The following is a 23,019-nucleotide window of genomic DNA, read 5'->3' on the forward strand; positions in this document are numbered from 1 at the left end:
ATCAGTTAATGTACGTGCTCTGCTTAAACCATTTGGAAAATACATGCATTTCAGTAAATATGCCCCTTCCCTAGTTCACCATTGGTTACAAAGTGTATAGTACTGTAGCAGAAGATGACATGCTATAATACTGGATCATTCCCCCAGAATTTTTAAACAAACAAAATTAAGAGCATTTAGGAAGACTGTTTTTAATTTTGTCCTTCCATTCATCATGTGTGCCAATTACACTGCACAGTCTGACTACCCCAAAGTCCCATGCGAAGGCAGACTCTTTGACAGCACCAAGGACAGGACAAAAGAAAAGGTAAAATACAGATATGGCATGAGGAACACAGAAAAACTGCAGTTTTAGCAGAGAGACAGACGAAAATCAGGTACATTTACAAGGGTTTATCCCGCTCCATTCCACAGAGTTAGTTATGAGAATGTCTTCACTTTCATCTCATTGATTCTGTTTTAAATCAGATAATTTTATGTGCCTGAATTCGTGTGCCTTTGGACAGCGTGATTTTTAAGGCCCTGAGCAGTGTCTCAAGTGCTTGCAGAAGACTCTCAACAAGGGAAGTGACTGCAAACCTCTAGTGAGGTACAGGCATGGGCTCTGTTACCTGTCTGTGCTATGTGTATTGAACAGTCTTCTATCTCATTGTATACACCAGTGCCAAAGACATCAAAATATAAAATAAAACCCAGAAGACTAAAATATGAAGGATGTCGTGAAAAGCAGAAGGAAAGGGTGAGGCAGGTTAAAAAACCTTCTGCTGATACCGAATAATTAAGAGACAAGCCAAGAGGATATGAAGGAATAGTCCAGGTGACTCAAAGCTCATCCTCCTCAAAAATGCAAAGTGAGATTTAACAGAACAGAGAAAAAGATTAAATATTGGGAAAATATAATCACAATTATCTGTTTGTATGCCAGCAGACAATCCATGACAGAGATGGTGATAAAAGTTTCCAGGCATCAAAACCCACAAAATATCTCAAATAAAAGCAAGACAGTAAAAATATTATATGCCTGTTTTATGCTGATCTTTTCCAACGCATCTACCACAAGACACAATTATAATAATTTAGGAATACAATATTTATTAAAACAAAAAGAATTTTCAGAAGTCCCTCGAGACTTGCATAAAACAGAAAGTTTCTGACATTTTCATGGGTAATTCTCACTATAGAGGAAGAGGCAACTCGAAATTTGTATTTAACAATTAATTGTGAGCATGCACAAAGTAAAGTGATAGCAACAGCTTGCTTGTTTCCTTAGAAGAGCAACTAGAAGCAAGATAAACTGTCACTTAGCATAGCAAACTATTATGAACAAATGTATTTCATAATGTATAAATTTATTTAGGCAAACTAGGGGATCTATTATTCTGAGACTCCATCGCTAAATTTTAACAATATGAAGTGGAAGAGTGTTGCTTCCCCAGTTAAAATGTATTTTCCTTTGTACCTTCCCATTGTAGGGATGTTTTATAAAATACAAACTACTTAGCTAACTTCTAGTACAGGGCATGGACATATTATTAGGCAAAAGATGTCCCCATTTCCCTTGTTACTTTTAGTACCTTGGCTGCTGCTGCAGGTACTTGCGGCTGCCTGTAATGGGAAGGGCTGGCAGTCTGCCAGGCGGTCTGAGAACCTGCAGCAAGATGTTTTGTTACAATTTATTCATTTATAAATGCCCATGTCTGGAAGGATGCATACCCTAACAGAAGGTTATAAAAATGCACTGGACTGAGGTTGCAGACATCGCTTTCAAAGACTGGACAATTTTCTCTCTCTCTCTCTCTCTGGCAAGCTAATGAGCAGAGGAGACAGCAGAGGATGCCCCATAAGAAATGTGTGATGCTAAGCCCTGAACACTGTCACGAAGAGGCTGCCCTGGGCATCCCCGAGGATGGGATAAGATAGATGGGGATCCCGCTCCGCAGCCACAAAGCAGCAGGTTGGAGATGGATGCCAGAAGATAACGTCAATGAACAGCTCACTCTCTTGACATAACAGCTTTCTGTTGCTATACAAATAAAAGAGGTGTGTATACATACACTGCAGTACAATATGAGATTTCACTTTCAAAGTGGGGGAAATTGATTCTGTAACAATGATCTATTGCAGCGACTTCATCCCCATTATTCCAAGTAACAGCTATAGATTGAATCATTTTAATCGGCTAGATGCTGGCAGAGAACAGTGACAAGCTGCTCGCTGTACCATCCTTCACCTGCAGCTTCCTGGCTGACGTTGATAACAGGCCCATTACGAGCCCTGGCTGAACGGGAGACCAATGGACCACAGTGTTACAGCTCTTTTTCCTGATGCCTTGCGAGCAAATGCTTTCCTGCTGGCTGAATTTGTATTGTTTAGCACTTAGCCAGGCATAAATTGCAGTAGCCACCTCTTTGCAAAAAAAATGGATTAGCTGGCACAAATTCTGCTTGGAAAAGCTGAGAATAAGTGACTGGATTTTAAAATCTCCTGTCCTAGAAAACAAACTGCTTTATTCTAAGCACTTTTCAGCAAATCAGTGGAAGCTACTAAACCATTTAAGGAAATACATGGTCTTTAACCAGTATCCAACAGCAATGGCTACGGCTTACACTCCTTTGTGGCAGTTTTAAATGATCTGCTTGTATCTACTGCATGAGTATTAAACCAGGCCAGCCAAATGAACTCCCTAGTTCGGAACACGTTTCTTAACTTGCAGAGGCACAAAGAGGTGGGGTGCAGCCAGCAGGCCTGGCAGCCTGCCTTGTGCAGTGGTTCATCTTGACCTAACTTTCATGAAGATACTGCTTTGCATATTAGCAGTTCTTGGCTGCAGCAAACCAAGTGTGTCCCCCATCACAGAAAGATTGGTCTGAAGAGTAAAATTTGTTAAACACTATAGTTATAGTGCTTTAGTTTATGTGTAAACCGTGCATTGTCTCTCAGAACTGTTTCTTCCAGCCCATGGGGAAGGAGGACCACCCTCCCTCCTCGCAAGAGCACCTGGACCATAAAGGCATCTCAGAAGGAAGGCATGACCTGGACACTATGGAGACAGCCATACCATCCATGGGTACCAGCTGGCTTGGCATGGCTTGTGTCTATTGCAGGTGAACTCTTATCCTCCAAAAATCATCCCTGGTCCATGCTAATCCAGAAGATGTTTGTAGGAATTGCTTGGGGACTACTACTTGACATTGGCCAAAACCATGTCAGGGACCTTTCTAACACTGTAACCGTATGTGCAATCGAAGAACAGTGCCCTGGCCCATGCTCTGGCACTGTTTTGTTTACTAGTCTGTAAGTAAACTCAGACGCAGAGGTCCAGTGCTCCTACGTATCTCACTGTGGAGCAGTCTCTGAATTAGCCTTGACTACATCTAGCCACAACACTGAGAGGCTGGAACGGAGAGGAACGGGGAGGAAGGATGAAAACAACATTATGAAGAATGGGTTGAATGCAGCGACAGGTCATCTGGACCCTGTGCTCTTAAAAGTAAACATTTAAGATCGATATTGTCTTGTATTTTTTTCTAGTGTTAAATCCATAGTACTGAGTTAGGACAGTTCTGTGGATGGCAAACACAGTATTTCAGTGCATATTAAGTAACACCTTCTCTTTATTGTCTTTGCTTATATTACAACAGTGCACAGAGACTTCGCCTAAGATCTGTGGTCATTGTGCTAAACATAGGTTACAAACATCATATAGTGCTTGGAACCAGGCTTAAGGATCGACAGACACTGGGCAAGAGAGATAAGAGATGGAGAAATAAAAATATTTCAGTCATCTCACAGATCCAAGGACAAAGGCAAAGAGAAACAAGTACTGAATGTCATACAGGAAAACGTTAGCCAAACTATGTATTAGTCCACTGCTTTCATTGCAAGTTTGTAATCCCTGTCAGTGGGAGCACGAGGCACCAAGGACATCTCGAAAGCGTCTGCCTTCAGAAGCACTGCGAGCGAAGGGCACAGCTCTTCGCTTGGTTGCCATCTCCATATAGACTGTAAATTTAGATTCAATCTTGTAGGAAAGAGGTAGCATTTGTTCCAAGTAGGGCAACAGTCTCAGCAGCGACATTATCACAGTGAGAGAAGATTAGATTAAAGTGTGAACAACATGACATATTGCTCTTAAACAGTAAATACAAAATTCCTGCCTTAGAGCTTTGGTATTTATGTGCATAACTGTATTAGAATTGATGGAAGTTACAGACACAACATGCTGTAGATCAACATGAGAACATAACTCAAAGCGCACAGATTTTTGACAGGGCATTTACTGGGCACCTAGTCATGCAACTTCGTTCTCATACTGACACTTAAAATCTCCTGCCTCTTAATGAGAAATGACAGGCCTATAAAATCAAATTGATTGGATGAAGAGCTCCAGGCGAATGTATTAGTTTTAAAATCAATTACATTCTGAAATGGGTTGCTTTGCTTCCCTTAGTAAATAACATTCATTTGTGATTAGAGATTGTTCTAGTAAACACATAAAGACAATTAAATATACATAACATACAGACATAAAATTATATGTAACCACCATTAGTGGAATCCAAACTTCTGAGATTAACTTAAAATGAACTGCAGTACTGAGTGTTTTTACTGTTCAAGCTCAGCTGGCAATATCTGACATTTACGTATACTGGGATGAGAGGCATGTATAGCATAAAATAGCAAACACGGCAATCAGCCCCTGCCTTAAATGGGTAAATGCAGTATAAAGTTCATTTTGCCTTGTGATAGCTAACGATGAATGGTAAAACATTAGCTTCTTACTTCTCCAGTAGTTGCTACAAATTTAAAATTTATTTTTATACATCATTACAGAATTTCTGCAGTGAAGGCTTTTACGTATGTCATTAGACAGCTGCGAATTACAAACCCTGTTATAATTCCTCCTTAACTGCTCTCCAGATGTGCCATGTTCCTACACTGCCCACCTCCCTGTTGCACTTGTCTCTCATGATTCTACTCCCGGTACACAAAAACATCACTCCAAAAACCACTTCATCAAATTCTTAGGTCTCATGGATTGCCACTGAACCTTTACATAGAATTCCTTCTGAATCAGTGGTTGTATTGTGCATTGGAAAGAATTCATTGTCATCTTATTTTTTTTCCTATTGCTAAACCCTAGAACTGTTTTAATAATACCTGAGGTATTATTACACCATTAATCAAGAAAGCACTTCCTTCACTAAATCCTAAATTGGGGTCCTACTCTTCAGTCCAAATAATAAAAAGCATTTTTGCATATGCCTAATTTTGAGCACAGAACTTTAACGGGACTAATCACATAATTACAGTTATGCTCAGGCTTAAGTGCTTTGCTTGATCTGAGCATTGGCTAGCAATCCTTTTTAAGTGCTCTGTGCTGTAAAGTAATTATTATCTCTTAAGCAACTGTTGTCACATCATCCATCACATACTCATCTTCCAGTTTCCTCCTTATTTGAAAACACCTGGCTTGAGTGTTGATCACACTGACATCAGTGGCACTTTTGCTGTTGCTGGCACTGTGATCAGAAACTTTCTCCACAGATTTCCACTGGACAGTGGGGCCTGGGAAGAAGTTTGAATATTCAGTAAAACATATTAATGCTTATTTTAACAGCTGCAATGGGTAATACAGGTACTATTTCAAAGATGGGCATCAAAATTCCTAGAAGCTACCTGTAATGGTTAAGAAAACAGTTTTTTCAAGCATTACCTCTTTTTTTGGTAGTTCAAATACCCACTTTAGACATATGCAGCTGTCACTCTACATGTATTTTTTCTTAAATAACCCTGAGATGAGAGACAAGGGCATTTCTGAAAGGTGGCTGTAACAGGAGGGGGAGAGAATGTCATACATACATTATTTTTAAAGGCATCAGATTGTTTCTTCGAAGCTGCCCCCTGTCATCATTATGACCAGGTGTTATTGGCCCCCATTGCCTTTATGTTCTACACATCCACTGTCTCAGTGCAGACCTCAAGACAGCTCACGACTGTGACCATCACAGCTCTGTAGCCTGTGGCCTCACACATGTCCAGAAGTCCACATTTTACCAAGACCTCTCCTGCCAACAGGGAAGCTACCTGAAAGCCCATGGACTACTTACCAGCTGCCTCTGGCTACTCTCTGCAATATCTCATGCACCACTTTCGCACAGACCACAGCTCAGGGTTGTTCCTTTCAGGTGTATCTCCTGAGCGTGGTCCTCCCAGGCCTCGCTTATTCCTATTGTGTCACATCCCTTCATGCACCCCTGTCCTGGCACAAGATTCTCCTACCCATCCGCCCATCAGCAGAAACAAGTGCTTGCAGCTTTTATACACGCTGAGTGATGTATGATCCTATGTGGTAAGTGTGTTTACGAGCCACATAAGTCTTCAACTGCTTTTGGACAAGTCCATATATTTATCTGATTTTAAATGATGGAAGGCCTCCTGAAATAGAATTTATCTTGCTCCACCTTGAAGACAATGAGGCAATGGCTATTGACTTCAGCGGAGAAGTCACACCACTAAAATATACATGCCTGATTTAACTAACACTTTTCATGTCTGTTGATTTTAATAGCTCTGTTGACCAAAAATAAATCAACAAAAAGAGCAAGTTATATCTTTATATACTCGGTGAAGTAAATTGTTTGTTCTGCTTGGATGTATTTTGGCCAAAATTTACACTTACAATATTCAAATTAATCCTGCCTCTATCTAACTCCTGGAAGAAGAAAGTAATTTAATGTCCTAATTATTTAAAACCAAATACAATTTGAAAAATGCAATATGATAAAAATAAATTGGTTTATGCCATAATAGTCTGAATTATCTCAAAGAAAACTTCTACTATGACTTTAAACTTCTGCAGCCCATACGTATTTGATTTTCCTACTTGAATCATGAACGCGTCATAAAAAATAATTGCTTAAACGCCTGATTAGCAGGAGCAGTAGCACTGGAAATTCATTACATTTTCCTAGTAAAATATTGCAGGAGTATTAAGGGGGCAGCTTTAATAAATAGTTACAAACAGGTTACTTATGCTGGAGATCATTTTTTCTCTCTGTATCAGTTTGTAACTAGTTAAAAGGAGAAATGTATTATCTTCCTTTTTCCTTCAGATTTCTTCATGTCCCTTTCAACACACATGTGTGCGCACACAGACGACCTCTCACAGTATAAATTTAACTGACAAATGGGGATTATGGATGGGGTAGATGGGAAACTAAAGTATGTATCAAATAAGACACAATGAAATGGACTCCAGTCTTCTGTGTTTTGTGCTGAGACACACAGACATGGTCCACGGACAAGTGAGAACTGACACTGGCGAGATATTTCAAGAAAACTGACTTACCTTCTTGTAGGCACACAGGTTTATCGCTTGGTTTCCAGCTCAGGGAGCCATTAAAGTGTCTCACACAAAGTTTTTTTGAAGTACCATTAAGCCTGTATCCTTCTTGGCAATGAAACCGGACTACCACACTTTCAAAGAAAACACCTGCACTGGGTGTCTTGTATCCATGTTCAGGGGCTCCAGGGTCAGCACAAGCATGTAGGTCATCAAACCCTATGTCAGACAAAGATACAGTCAAACTATGTTCACTTACACCTCGTGCAGCTGTAGTCATGCTTTTTCTAGGTTTTCCATTTGACATTTAATTTTCATGGGGGCTTCACATGATCCATTAATGATCACTAGCAACCCTACTTGGGTACCAGGTACTCCAGACTCAGGAGAGGACCGACCTCCACCTACAGCAGAAATACTCAGGTGACAGAAATAATCCCATCTTGTCGTGCAGCTACTGAGGAAGCAAAGTCAACCACACGCCTCAGTAGCTGACCTGTATAAAAATAAAGCACTTGACCCAACCCACCTGTGGGGGCTGCACAGTAATATATCTGTAATTACTCTTGGGGACTATAGGATTTTGAAGGTCTAGTACAGTCACTGGAAAGAATAATAAAGTGTCAGAAGCAGAAAGGAAGAGGAAATAAAGAAAAGGGCATGAAACCTAAGACATAGTGACTAAAACAGAATATGAGCTCCTACGTACAGGGAGATTTTGAGCTGGGAGGGAGCTCTACCACAGGGAAAAGATACACTGTGATGTTGGATGTATGTGATCCCTCTACCATGTTGGCTTTGTGGCCCCACCAAATTCTTAAAATGCTGTTATGGGAGCACTGTATTACTGCATTGACACCAGAAGGGAGTTTCTAAAGCCTTTTACTTCCACAAAATTAATTGTAAAATAACAAACAAAAACCCAACAGTTGCAATCATAAAATGTGACTGTTTATCATTTTATCAAACTCATTTCAATGTCATTTGCATAAACTGAAGCTTTTCTTTACTGCAAAGCAACAAAGGTTTAGTGCAGCACTGAGCAAGTACTGCATACTGAAAGAGCAAATAGCTTTGCAACAGGAACAGCAGGGTGGCAATTAATGCTGGTGGGAGGGATGCCTGAAAAATTTTAAAATCATCACATTCTAGCTTTAATGTTTTGAGTTTAAAAGAATAGTATCAGAGAGCCTCAGCTACTTCCTGCATGAGAAGCATGAAGTACCTCTGTGGTACAGTCAGAGAGAAGGAAGATATTACAGTAGATGACTTTTCAAAATAAAGCTCAGTTTCCCATCTATCCAAATCATTCCCTCCACTAAAGCACTCGCTGTGATGCTGTGGCAGCCAAATGGAGAGCACTGAAGGTGGTCAAGGGCTCTTGCATTTGAACACTGAATTTCTCCCTTCAATCTCCTGGCTGAAGGCTGCCAGTGGAGAACAGAAGCAGCACACGCTGAGCCACTGTTGTCATATGTCCAGTTACCTGCTCCTGCTAGCAGAGACAGGGCACGCCGTGGGGTCACCAGAGAGGATTGCATTTTCCTGACTCCATACATGACTGATTTTATGTGAGTCCAGGTCGCTGTGCTGAACTCCCCCACCAAGCTACAATTTCCAGGAGGTGACCTGATGGCCAGAACACAGCCTGAATAACTACCTGTGTGCTGGAGAGAGCCATCACATACACCCAGCCCCTGCCCCTCCGCAGTGCTCGGATACCCAGGGCACTTCACCTAAGGAGATTTCACTAGCGTCCCCTCTCTTTGCGCTGCTGAAGCAGCACAGGAGCAGCAGAGCATCTGCTCTTATGTGGTTTTACTCCTCTGTCCAGTGAAGTTTATCGTGAGAACTGAAGGGTCAGTGACTGCAGCCAAGTCAAACAAATCTCTGGACTTCACACCTGCTCATCTACCACATGGCTCAAGACCTCCGCTGCAAGTTGCCCAAGACTCTATCATTTGCTAACGTGATGAACAAGGAGAAATACAGTCATTATGTTCATGGGATTACACACTGTGGGCAATTCTTGATAATAGAGAAGGGCTGTCCGTTTTTACTGGAGATAAAAAAGAAGCTTCTTACACTTCAGAAAGCAAACCCACATCCTTCAATAAAGTCGGTGATGATCTTAATTATTTTCCATTAAACGGAGGGATAACATGACATTTAGCTCAATTTTGCTACTTTGGTAATCTGAGAATTTGCAGTCAGGCAAGGAAGATTATAACCCACCTTGAAATATCTGTCCTTTCTTACTAGCTGCATCAGGGAAAAGTACACAACTGCCTACTACTATGCCTCCGCAACAACAGAAAAAAGAAAGGTGCTGAGGTCACATACAATTTGCCTGGTGAAAAAATGAGCCAAGCTCATTTCCCAGTTTTCATTAAGTCAAAAATGCAAAGTTAGAGATTTTGTGACCATCAGCACAAAACCCAAAACAGAAGGCAAGGACCTTTTTTTCCCTGGTGCAGCCTAGTTCTGTGACCATACTGCCCCTTCTCTGGTGACCTTTCACAAGTAAAGATTTTCATTCCTCCTAGGGACTGTTTTGCAGCAAGTTGGTCTCTTTGGCTCTTTTTCTCAAGTGCAGTTTGTGAGCAAACAAATCTATCCCCAAGGGGAATTCCCAAGAAGGAACTGGAACATGAATGGAAAAACTGAATTATATACCCTCTATTTTCTACAAAGCCAGTGGCCAGCTGTTATTCAGCTACTCAATAAGAGATGACACGTGGAATCAGCAGAGGATCACTGCTTCCATACAGCATTTCCATTGCTTGTTCCTGAAGCAAGGAAGAAGGAAAAAGCCTCAGGAAACAGCCAGTTAGGTGAATTATACATGCAATACCATTACTTCTCATGGTAAGATCATAAAGGCAAAGCAAACAAAATCCCAGCCCCATCTTTTCTCCACAGATATCAAGAGTAGACTTGGCCCAAATCTTAGTCCTGCTAAAATCAGTGGAAGCCACTTCTATGGCAAGCTTCTTCCAGTGCACAGAGGGCACTGCAGGTTCTGTGAAGGAGCCATTACAACCTAGAGAAGCCAGGAACTGCTCTGATTTTCACGAGGGTTGCTCTGCTTCTGCACAAGAGGTGTGCTGAGTATTTCAACAGCTTATTTAGCTAAGAGCTAAGTCCATCAGTCTTTTCCAATTTATGTATGAAACTTCTCATACAATATTTAAGAACAACAATGCTGAAACATCCCTGAGAATTGCCATCTTCCAGCTTTCCTTAATGGTATCAGACTTGGACCCTTTACATAATAATCCTTTTCGTACAATCTCATCCAGTTAAGCTCCACCCTATCAAAAATGAGTAAATGTATGTCTTCAATGAAATACAGCTTGGTAAATTAAGTCTTTTTTCTCATGACCTTTAGTTTCTTTCCTTTTTCAACGCTATGCATTTAAGAACAGCTACTCAAAGTTATGACATAGTATTTTTATAGCGGCAGGAGTAATCGCACGATATACGTGGGACATCTTTTGCTTTGGTCCCTTTAGAACCAGATGAAACCGGCCAAAACAGTTTTCAGCGAGCGCCACAAGGTAAGTCTTTGGAAAGAACTGTAGAAGTTATGTAAATGGGAAAGCCAATCTTTTTGTTATAATAGAAAGGCATTATCCTGCAGGAAAGAGTACATTAAATAAGATTAAAAAAAACCTTAGAACTACAATGGATTCTGGTTTTTTTACACACCCTTCAATAAGTCTTTGGGGAAAGAATGAAATTTTACTACAACTGTCAGACTTTTTCTCATGGTTACAAAGAGGGAAGGAGGAATCATCAGCACCTACTAGTCACACACTTGTCAAATAAAGCAGTAAATTTCCATGTTACCTATACAGTAAAAATTTAGTAGCCATCATCATAATCAGCACTGCATCACTAGCAACAACTTTATGGGATGCTATTGTATGGTTTTAAATCCCTAAAGTAAAGACTACACAATTAGTGCTGGAACTGACTATTTCAGTAATTAAAACAGCTTAGTATTTAGTCTAAGTTGCAGACTTTCTGTATCATGGCACCTTTAAGGGATGCTCTGTAAAACATAATGAACAATAATACCTTCTGATAAGGTTAATGAGTACATAAGGTCATCATCACCAGTAAAACATGCCGCAGTTGATACAGAATATATTTTGGTGGTGGTATTTACCATACTTCTACTGTTGGACCAACAGGAGGTCATCAGAAAACAGCAATGCTCTGAACCTGGATAAAACACAAGCAGTTTATACGGGTTCCCATTTTACCTAAATTACTTGGGATTGTCAGTCAGATAAAAACAATGTCAAATTAATCAGAAGACTGAAAAATAAGCAGTGCCCTCTTTGGGGTGTAAAATGAACCATTATAATTCAATTGAATGGACTGTATTTATAGAATTCTGTGTTATATATTCTCAAACATACCATGATTCATCTTGTCCCCGATGAAAAGCTTGAAATATCGGAAGCCAGGGGAAAATTACGTATTTGTGATGACAAGAAATCATGATAGCCACAATTGAACTTCAGACATGCCTGAAAAAAGGCAGGAGGAAGAATCCCTCAGCTCTTCTGTCATTCTCTATTTCTCTGCATCTTTTTCTGTTTCCTCTTTTGTTTTCCTAATTTCCCTCTTCCCTCAGCTCCATATCTTACAGCTCCTTGTAAATTCATGGTGCTGGCAAGGTGATTTCTAATCTAGATTTGATGGACTTCTTTGGCTCCAAAACTGCTACACAGCATTTCACTGAAACACTGCTGATGCATGCTAGCTCAGAAATGGCTGCACTCATTCTTGAACAGAGACATCACTCTCATTCCAGTTTGTTACATACACACAGTGAAGGAAGAGGGACATAAAACGTGTAATAATATTAAAGATATAGAGTATTTTCAGTATTTGTCTTCAGTAGGATGAGGAATGGGCTTCTCATACAGCAACTCCTGCATTTGGGTTCACTAAATCAGCAAGTCCTTTCTATCTCAGTCAGTGCTAGAGAGAGGCAGAGGCTTTGCAGCCTGTGGCAGGACCAGACTGCCTGCATGCACATTTTATAAGGTGTCTGTAAACACTGCAGGAGCAGGTTATCTTAGGCCAGCTCTCAGTAAAAAGCCATGTAAGGACTAAAGCAGAAGGGCCACAAGTGCAAACACGCTGAGGACTTGCTTGTCTTGTAGAAAGGAAAAGTCATTTTCATCCCTTTAAGAGTTTCTGCCCTGTTTCTGTGAAAGCCACACAGGCACAGCATTTTGTGCCTTTGGCTGTTCATGCTTCCTCACTGCTGATGACATTAAGTGAGCTATCCACATACCCCCGTAACAAGAAGAGGAAGGATGTGCTTCGATTAGCATCTAGCCTTGGAAGTGAAATGAAATTATAAACCTGTGATTTGGTTAGTGAAATGCCTGCTAAAATCTAAACTCTCTTCAATCCCTTAAGGGTCACTAATGCTTAAGCTTCCCTGAGACTTCAGCAGCTTTGTATAACCCTGCCGTGTTTAAGATGTGAATCACAACCTCCCTCGCTACCCTTGCAGAACATACTCCCAGCTCCCAGCGCTGTTGGATATCCCTCCTCACTTGGCTGAACCTTATGCAGGGCAGCCTAACAAGCCACTGGAAGAAAGGGAGAAGTTCAAATTACTTTGTAGGACAAACAGAACAGCAAATAAGACCTCCAGGGGGTCGCTACTTTGCTTAAGCCACAAGCTGATCTATAAAATCAAGAACACCATTAAGCTTCATTCTCCTTCGTATAACCCAAGAGTGTCATAGCAGAAAAAGAAGAAAATCAGTGTGTAATGCAGTTCACGAGCACCAAAACCACCTGTCTGCAATAAAAAATAAGCATGCAAGCCCTGCACAAAGGGCAACACGCTCCGAGAGGCAACTGATCATTCAAAAGGCTGAAAGGTTGCCTCATTTGCAGTTCCCCATTTTTCTTATCTTTCGATTTCATGCCCTCTTCTCCCCCAACCCTGGCCTCCCACCTCCGTTCTCCATCCTCCTTCACCCCAACCCACACCACACCAACTCACCACCTGCTCTTGCACCCTCCTATTACGACCTCCATGCTCCCAAATCTTGCCCACCACCATGCTCATCACCTTGCTTTCTCCTCAGCATGCGCTTGAAAAGGAGCAGTCACTCAGAGATGCTCCTACGAGGGATGGCCAGCTGAACCTTAAAATCCCTACTCAGGCGTGACAAGTCCCTGGGCATTTCTGTGCTAAATCAAACTGACATCTCCCTGAAAAGCCTAAGGGTTGCTGGTCCCTTCAGAGCGGGCAGAAGGGAGGGAACGTGAAGAGCTGTAAGCAGGACAAAGAACCCATGGAGAGCAAAAGGGGTCTCCCAGGAGCCACACTGGAGCTGCTTCTGCCTGGGAACCTCACCAGGGAGAAATGGGGAAGAGCCGCAGTGTCAGCAGGGCAGGTGCCAGGGCCCTGCGTAGATGATTGCAGATGTAATAACAGCATCTTTATTTCAGGGGTCATGCCTCCAATTAGCTACTCCAATTACTGTTCTGCACTCGGGGTTGATAGCACACCCCAGCTGGTGCTTGAACAGTGTCATACAGCAGGGAGCAAGCTGAATTTTCTACCCATGGAGGTGATCAACATTTTTAATTTTGAGTGTGAACCTTGATACAAGGTTCTTTTATTGCCTCAACGTTAGGCTAATGTATGAGGAAAAACCACTTAAAATTATTGGAATAGGAAGATGGTTTAGAATACAATCAGCGGAGCACTTCAGTAAACCCACAGCAAACTAAAAAGATGCATTAATTTCTTCTCGAAAATGAGTTTCTTCTAATTAACATCTTAAACAGCACAGGCTTATCCCTTTAATCATAACTGCTCACAATTAATATAGCTATGTCCTCTTTGTAAATAAGCCATTTCATTTATAATGCAAGAAGCACTTGTTGCTTCCAGCCTTTTGTAATCCAACAAGTCTGACTGCATAATTTATGAACCCTTATGAAATGTCATACACTACTTGGTGATCCTCTGAACCTCCCATCACTCATGAAAAACAAAAGGCAGAAAGTAAATCTGCTGGTTATTCTGCTGACAGAGCTCCATTCTTCCATGTTATTATTACAGAAAGTTACCATGGCTATCCTGGGGTATGATTTAGGGTGAATAAAAGCCAATTTATCACACAAGAAATCCCAAAACTTCCTCCCAGTTCCTAAATATTTAAACTGGATATTTAGTTTTTGAACAAAGCCATTGAAAATGATAACACTTGCATCCTGAGGCCTAAATTGAGGCCATTTCAAATCAAGCACCAGACAGAAATTACCAAAAACCTGAAGCCAGAGTTTGTTCAGCGTTCTGCAAATATAAGGTAAATATTTTCTTCGTTTCCATTTATTCAGCTAGTTCAGTTTAATGTCTAGTTCTACTCAAGCTGCAAACTCTACCGGGAATTCAAAAAGTATAAAACTAGTTTTTCTTTTCTGTTCTGTGAAAAAGAAGCAGGTGAAAATGAATTACTTCTTCAATTTCCTTGTTACAGATATTTCACGTTTCTAAGTGAATTTGAAATATAAAATACACTTAAATAAGTTTATTTTTATGCATATTTATCATACTTAAGGTAATTTTAACTACTTTAAAATGGTTCTTCTTTAAAATGGTAGTTCCACACTTCCTGTCTGAACCCTAAGTATTTATGAACTCTAATTGCAGACAAACAAACTTTGACACAGATGATGAGAATTTGAAAAAATCTAATGATCAAAATAATGATCAAATGACATCTTTTACCACAATAAAAACAAGGAAGCCGTAAATGCACATTAAGCTCTGTATATGCTTCAATAAATGGGCAAATACCTAACACATCCTCCTATTCCTTACGCTGAGAAGGCACTGTAATAAAGATGGTATTTGCCAATATGTGCTTGTTGACTGGTGACCCATAAGAATCGTCACAAGGAATTAAATATGTAAAAATCCAAACCCCAAAATACTAATATATCACTTATGGAAAGATTTCCTCTTTTATTTAAATCAGCCAACCCCACTTATATATTCATCCTCTCATGTAACATTTTATATATTATATGTGTAAGGATTTCATTAGAGTTGCAATATTGTTGATGTGGGAATCCAGCCTTAGGTCACTAAACAGGATTAATAACAACACAGAAAGCTACTAATAAAGAAGTGCCAAATAAAATAAAACTATACTCCCATAATTTCAAGAATGTTATGGGCCTGCTGTGTTTTTAAAAAGCAGTATCTAAGTATTGTTGTTTATCTGTCCCATATTTTTAGCATTCTGGAAAAAATTAATTACCATCACCAAGAGTTAAACATTTTTAGTCTAGACAGGCACCCCTTAGGAAATATAGCAAAAAACACCCATAAAAAATGAATCATGAGCTAGTTACTATAGTAATATTTCTTCTAGGCCAATAGCATATAATATTATTCATCATAGCAAATCCAAAGTAATGAAATGTCACACTGTTCAGCTGCGATCTTTGTTTCTATAAGATGCACGAATCAAATACTCAGAGGTATGAGTTGGGAGTTTGATATTTATGCTCTAATCAACTACAGACTTCCCTAGATGATGCTGTATTTTTATTGCGCAGAACAGTATAGTAATCCAACAACTTTTGCTTTTCAGTTGTGCTCTAGAAATTGATTTTATACTTTCCCAAGAACAGGCAGAATGGGATATAGGGACAATCAGGATTAATGTGTAAATATTGTAATATTAAACTTTTAAATAAAGTGCACACTGGAGAAGACTGAGAGACAAGGGATTTAAAAAGCTGGGACATACTTAAAGCAGGAGAGCAGACAGACACCGTTTCCAGCTTTTGCCCTTGATTCCTTATCACAAATCCTCTGATGCTTCTGGATATTCTGAGAACTCCCATGCCCTACAGTGATTTTTCTCCATATGCACCTGCCCGTGAAATCGTGACCTTTCCTCTTAGATGGGGACCTCATCGCAGCCATCCGTTGTTCATTTGCCTTTTCCTCTGTGCATGTTTTGCTCGCTGGTACTTATTTGGTTAGACTTACAAAATTGGGACATTATTTACCTTCAGGTCTAGAAGATGTAAAGGAAGACGAGGTGGTTTTGCTGGTTCACCAGGTGTTTTCCACATGAGGACTGCCATTGCACCTTTCACGTTTGCTTCAGATCACACTGCAAAGCACTTCCACTCCAGTAAAGCTTTTAGAAAGCAAGCAGATAACATCCACTGGAAAAAAATACCCTGACTGATTTTGGTCCAAATCTGGACCCAAAGAGAACTTCTGATTTTCTTCTATATGAAAAGTGACTTTATGTTCCTATGTTCTGCTAGTACTATTAGCATTAAGCACAGGTTTTAGTCTGTTGTTTCCCTTCATGAGAATGCATTCACTGAAGAAAAATGAAACAAAGTTGGCTTATTATTTTCCAGGAATGAGACAAGCCCACAAAACTGTATAGAAAGGAAGCAGCTGGGCACTGACACTGATGCATTGCCATTATATCAAAATAATTTTTACTTAAATCACTCATTTAAAATGCTCTGTGCTGTGAGTTATTCTGTCCATACTGAAAAGACTGGAAAAAACAGTGGTAGGTTTCGATGATGCAGAAGCATATTTTTTTCCTTTGATTCATAACTGTGTTCAGTCTAATTCCTCAATACAGGGTAGAAACTCCCCTAAAATTCATTCTGTTTAAACAGCTGGTCAAGAGTGGGACTGTAACAGCAGATAATGCAGTTGCAAGGCTGCCTCCACTAAAAATCCTCGTGTGCCTATTTCCCTGGCACAGTCCTACGCGAGGACCTCCCCAGGGCTGGAAAGCGATGGCAGGCTGCTTACAGCATCAGAACAAGCAATTCAAGAGGCAAAGTCACAGAAGAGCTAGTGAGCAAGACGGAAACATTTATAATTAAAACGTTGTACCACTACAGAGCCATCACATCTAACCCCCTAAAAAAAAATCCAGGAAAATGTCAATGACAAATTTCATTGGCACACTCTCAGTTTCAGTAGCAGCATCAAAAAATCATTGGTGCATAAAGTTCCCTCTGGCCCAGTATTTCCCCCTTCAATCTGTTTCCTCTCTAGCCAGTTTCTTATCAATTCCACAACTCTTCTATTAATCCTCATCTTCAAGTATACTTTTCCTGGTGGCAGTTTACTGAAGTCAAGATAGACGATATCTGCTGCACTTCCCTTCTCTGGGAAACCAGCTGTCTTCTGAGGAGATTAACAGATTAGTCTGACACAATCTTTCTTTGATACATCTATGCTTCTTTTTACACCATACCTCCAAGAATTTTAATCCCTCTACCGTAAAAAAATTCCAAAATCTTGTGAATTACTGTTGAAGTGAGAGAACCAAGTCCCTGATTGCCCAAATCATGGAGGGTGTTTTTTTTTTTCTTTAATCTGTGGGTATTACAGATAGTGTTTTAGGGCACTACTGGAAGTTGCTTCCTTTCAGTTACGGATATGGCAGTGAATTTATGCAGAAGCGGAGGAAGCTGAGGACAGAAGAGAAACCGAAGAAACTGGAGCGGGAACAGCAGGCGCGACTTGGCAAAGGTACAGAGCTAGGATGTAGCAACATACAAAAATATGTTAGCCTGGAAGCTGACTGACAGCTGTTTGGAAGGTGATACCACTAGAAGATAAGAGAGGAGGAGATGGGAACACAAGAAGCAGCCCAACAGGATCCCCAGTAGGCTAAAATGGGGAGCTGGGGAGGAACAAGAGGGAAGAGAGGAGGAACCCTCAGTCACAGGCAGCACAGCTAAGAGGATGGACAGTGCCTGAAACAAGACAGGGCACCAATGCCAGGAAGATGCCCCGCAGGACAGTTTTGGAGGCTGGTAATACGCTATAAGAACCTTCCCAAGGGTTAATGGCCTATACTTTTGGACCAGAAGAACCTGATTTTGTTTTCTGCTGACACCTCTGAAAACTACAGACTCCATAATGTACTCTGCATTGACAACACTGAAGTTGAGACTGTCAGATGAAATCTAATACACTCTATATAATATATACACATCGCTATTAGTCAGTTGAAAGATTGAGAGTTATGGCATTCATGCGCACAGATAATAGGCAATGCTGAGCTACCCGAAGCTCAAAATATTTTCATAAAAGCCAATCTGAATATCACATATACTGGTTAAATTTAAAGACCATGGGTTTTTGTTCTTCAGAAAATATTCACATCCCTGCTTGTCAGGAAAATGGATTCTCATCATTTTCAAGGACTGGAGGAAGAGGAAGAATCAGATGTTATTAAATTTTTTATGGTACTTTAAGTTGATTAGCTGGGAGCTGGGACAGGTCTAGAACTAGCAAAGTGACTGTTCTTCATTCCTATTCAAGGGACAAGAGTTTTAACCACATAAACAAGTAATTTATTTAAAACTTATTTTTCTTAATAGATATTAATTTGAGAATTTCTGCAGCTTCTCTTTCACCAGAGTGTTAAATGGTTCTTTTCAGAGCAACAGCTGCAGCAAACCTAGTTAAAATAAAAAGCAGGCAGTACACAGATCCATACATATGCTTTGTGAGAAACAAGCATATCCAGATTTATATGTGTTCCAGTCCCCTAGGATGTCATAATTGTGTTTGTTCTTTTAATAACTTTAGGCTCCAGTGATCAGAATAAAAATTCTGTGCTGAAGCTAATGCTTCATCCTTAGTTCACCTCACTACCCTGAATTATCTGCTAAGCAGACTTAAATAAATGCAGGAGTCTGGCTCCCTCCTTACACCGTAGACTCTAGCCACGCACATAATGGGTTGCCTGATTTAATTCAAGGTCTCTCTTTTCAAATCTTACTTTGTTTTTACAAAATATTTGGCTCAGCCATTTCTTTTTATAACTGCACAGATTTTTTAGCCTGAGTTCCAGTGTTCAGTGAATTGCAGTCTCCACTGACAGAAGCAACACATCAAGCTTCCTGACTTGCAAGAGCAGTTGGGTTATTTAGACAATTATGTTCCTCCTAATTATTATATGTAGACTTTACATCTACAGCCTCTTTCTATAAATGTAGCCCAAACTACTGAGTTAGTTAAGTAGCTTATTAAGTAGGCATGGCCTTTCAGTAGCTATTGTGACTACAGCATGCCAGTACTAATCTTATGATTATAAATTATTTTTTACTCCTATAACCAGACTACAGATTACCCTATAATGAAGGCAGGCATATATATTACCAGTTTACACGAGGGGCACTGAAACTAACAGAAGCAGGTCATAAACAGCATGGGCTAATGGTGTAGTGGTGAGTAGAAAGCCAAACCGCAGTCAGCCAGTACCTTGTCGAATCTGCCTTACTACATTAAGGTTAAAAGTGAGCTGAATGTGCCTAAATATACCACCACTTTCAGTTTCTGACCACCTTGGAAAGATATTATTTCATAATCTCACACTGTCTTGAACCTCATTTGAGACTAGAGATGAACTGCTTTAGGAAGGTCAGACAATTCTAGCAGGCCTTGCTGGATTAGGCAAGACTAATAGCCTTGTTTTATTATGCACGAAATTCTTGGATATTTTTTGCTTAACTCAAAAGCAGTTTTGCAATAAAACTCTGAACTTGGCTGTTGATAACGCTAGTGGAAGAAGAACATTGATATGGTCCCTGCACCAGTTTCCCAGCCATTACACTCTCACCTCTTTGCTCTTCATTGTTACCAGTTTTACTGTCCTCCCGAGAACAGTAACAACCCTTTCTTTCCACATGTCCTCTGTCTTACCCAGCTTTCTTCTGTGGCCCTGTTGGGTGCCACTTTCCAAAAATCTCTCCTAAAATCCTTTCCTTTCTTGCATTCCATTCTACCTGATTGGAGTCACCCACCATGACTTGGCATCTAGTGTTTGGTGCCAAAACTGCCTTTCTAGAAATTGCCTTGAATCTCACATCTCCTCATTATTCCCAGTAATGTCTCTGCTCTGGTGTTAATCTCTGCCAGAACCCTGAGGGCATTGATCGGAACTCCCTGGAACCCCCACTCACATCCTCTGCCCATGGCCCAGGAGTTCCAGGTAGCTCAGTCCTGGGTTCCCAGACCTTGCCTGGCCTATGCTGTAGGAGTGCTTGTCTCCAGCCCTATCTCTGGCCCCGTCTTCTGGGTGGACCTTGGACCCATGTTGTAGCCCTGTCTCCTGCTGCTCTGGCCAGGTGGGCCCTGGACCTGGTTCATCCCCTGGCTGTGTCTAGGGCTGTCAATGGACCTCTTTACCAGCACCCAGCTCTGCTGAGACCTTGTGGGACTGTGCCGTGGTCGGTGAGGGCACAGCCCCAGTTCCCTTCACTGCATTCCTTTCCTTTCTTTGTGAAGTTCAAGCCCTTCATCCCCTTCTTCCTCACCATGTGTCCCTATTCTTGGTTCTTTCTGTGCCGTACCTTTCTTCTGTGTTCTCCCCAGGATATACTTTTGGCTGCTTTGTTTTTTCTCAGGCTTGAATTTATCTTTTATGACATCTCCCTATTCCCCCACTTTTCCCCACTTATGTCCAGTTGTCTTTTCAACCCCTGCTTAAAACCCCACTTATTTCATTTATACCTTGCCAGGCCCAGCTGCTTTCAGATTTGAGGGTTGTTCTCCATGAGGCCTTTGAGTTTAGGCTATAAAATCCAAAGACAAGAAAGCATCTTGCCACACTTGGTGGTGTCTTACATAGACCGCCCTAACCATGGCCTGAAAATATTCATCCTGGAAAAACCCCACAGGTACCCTCTGGAATTTCTTCACCTGCGACTAATTTTCTGTGAATATGTCACAGTACCTAAAAACAGAGAGACTGCCATTGATCTGATCTGTATTATTACAGAATCACAGGATCACAGAATGGTAAGGGTTGGAAGGGACCTCTGTGGGTCATCTAGTCCAAAAACCCCTGCCGAAGCAGGGTCTCCTACAGTAGGCTGCACAGAACCATGTCTAGGCGGATCTTGAATATCTGCAGAGAAGGAGACTCCACCACCTCCCTGGGCAGCCTGTTCCAGTGCTCCATCACCCTCAGAGGGAAGAAGTTCTTCCTCATGTTCAGACGGAACTTCCTGTGCTTCAGTTTGTGCCCATTGCCCCTTGTCCTGTCGCTGGGCACCAATGAAAAGAGTCTGGCCCCATCGTCCTGACACCCACCCTTGAGAGATTTATAAGCATTTATTAGGTCCCCTCACAGCCTTCTCTTCTTCAGGCTGAACAAGCCCAGCTCCCTCAGCCTTTCCTCATAGGAGAGATGTTCCAGTCCCCTCATCATCCTCGTAGCCCTCTGCTGGACTCTCTCCAGTAGCTCCTCATCTTTCTTGAACTGGGGAGCCCAGAAATGGACACAGGACTCCAGATGGGGCCTCACTAGGGCAGAGTAGAGGGGGAGAAGAACCTCCCTTGACCTGCTGGCCACAATCCCCTTAATGCACCCCAGGATCCCATTGGCTATCTTGGCAACCAGGGCACACTGCTGGCTCATGGTCAGCCTGTCGTCCACCAGCACACCCAGGTCCCTCTCCACAGAGCTGCTCTCCAGCAGGTCCGCCCCAAGCCTGTACTGGTGCATGGGGTTGTTCCTCCCCAGGTGCAGGATCCTGCACTTGCCCTTGTTGAATTTCATCAGGTTCCTCTCTGCCCAACTCTCCAGCCTGTCCAGGTCTCGCTGAATGGCAGCATTGTTAAGAAATACTTGTTTCCAGTATGAAAAGAAGTATCTCCGCTCCTGATTTCTAGCTCAAGCCATTTCGTAGCCCGCATGCTGCTCACCAAACACACATCAATCATCACACATCAGGCAGGAGTGATCTCTACACATAGTTATGACCTCCCACACTGAGATATCGTTATGTGGTGTGAAGCATACGGCTTGACCTAAAGATCTTTCCCACTCACAAAGCATGCCTGTCCTCCACGCGTTCAGACCTACTGCTCTCATAAAATGCAGCGTCTTGTGCCCTATCAGCATCATGTTGAAACTAGGCATGGTCACAGGAATGATAATTTCATACTGTTTTATTAAACTTATAATTAAGTGACAGGCTAAAGGACACATATACAATAGTGTAAAGGGATAAATGCCAACCTCATGTTCAGTAGCTGTCTTAACATGGGACAGCCAACTTTCCCCTTAGCCCAGATATTACTCAACCATTAAGAGAAGGAGCAATCTCATTTGTTATCCCTTGTCAAATGTGTATCCCAGAGGAGTAACCTGAATGTTTTGCTATGCTAGGATTAGGCTTGACTAGAAAGCACAGCTCTGCGTACTCCACGTGCCACTCAGAAAGGAGCTGTGATGAAGGACAGAGCCTACACATCACACACACATACGCATTCACATCCATAAACATACCCTGGGCTTTAGCTTCAATCAAAACAGAGAGTTGAAGGATTCTTCCAGGGACTTCACCATTCTTCCTGCCTAGCTAATTCATTTATATCGAAAGTTTAAACTTAACTTCTTAAACTGAGTTGAAAAGGAACATTCTCAGAAAAAAATGCCAACTAGGCAATGTTATCAATTGCGCCTGATTCTCTGAGGAAATAAAACGCTAAGTTCCTCTCGCATGTCCAGCACTTCATAAAACAATCCACTCTATCGCTTACTTGATGCCTTACTAGACATAATGCCTTATAACTCAGCTATCTTGATGAAAATAACTAT

At 41.3% G+C, this 23,019-nt stretch overlaps 1 protein-coding gene across 4 annotated transcripts in view; it reads right to left on the reverse strand.

Annotated features, from left to right (window-relative positions):
- Window positions 1-23,019, reverse strand: part of SUSD4 (sushi domain containing 4) — a 73,726-nt gene that overhangs the window by 22,797 nt on the left and 27,910 nt on the right. For all 4 annotated transcript variants that reach the window (XM_075413063.1, XM_075413060.1, XM_075413061.1 and 1 more), the window contains one exon: window positions 7,352-7,564. In XM_075413063.1, the coding sequence (XP_075269178.1) occupies window positions 7,352-7,564 (213 nt within the window). The remainder of the gene's footprint in view (window positions 1-7,351; window positions 7,565-23,019) is intronic.

The sequence above is a fragment of the Opisthocomus hoazin genome, chromosome 2 (assembly GCF_030867145.1).
Source record: "Opisthocomus hoazin isolate bOpiHoa1 chromosome 2, bOpiHoa1.hap1, whole genome shotgun sequence".
Classification (NCBI taxonomy): domain Eukaryota; kingdom Metazoa; phylum Chordata; class Aves; order Opisthocomiformes; family Opisthocomidae; genus Opisthocomus; species Opisthocomus hoazin.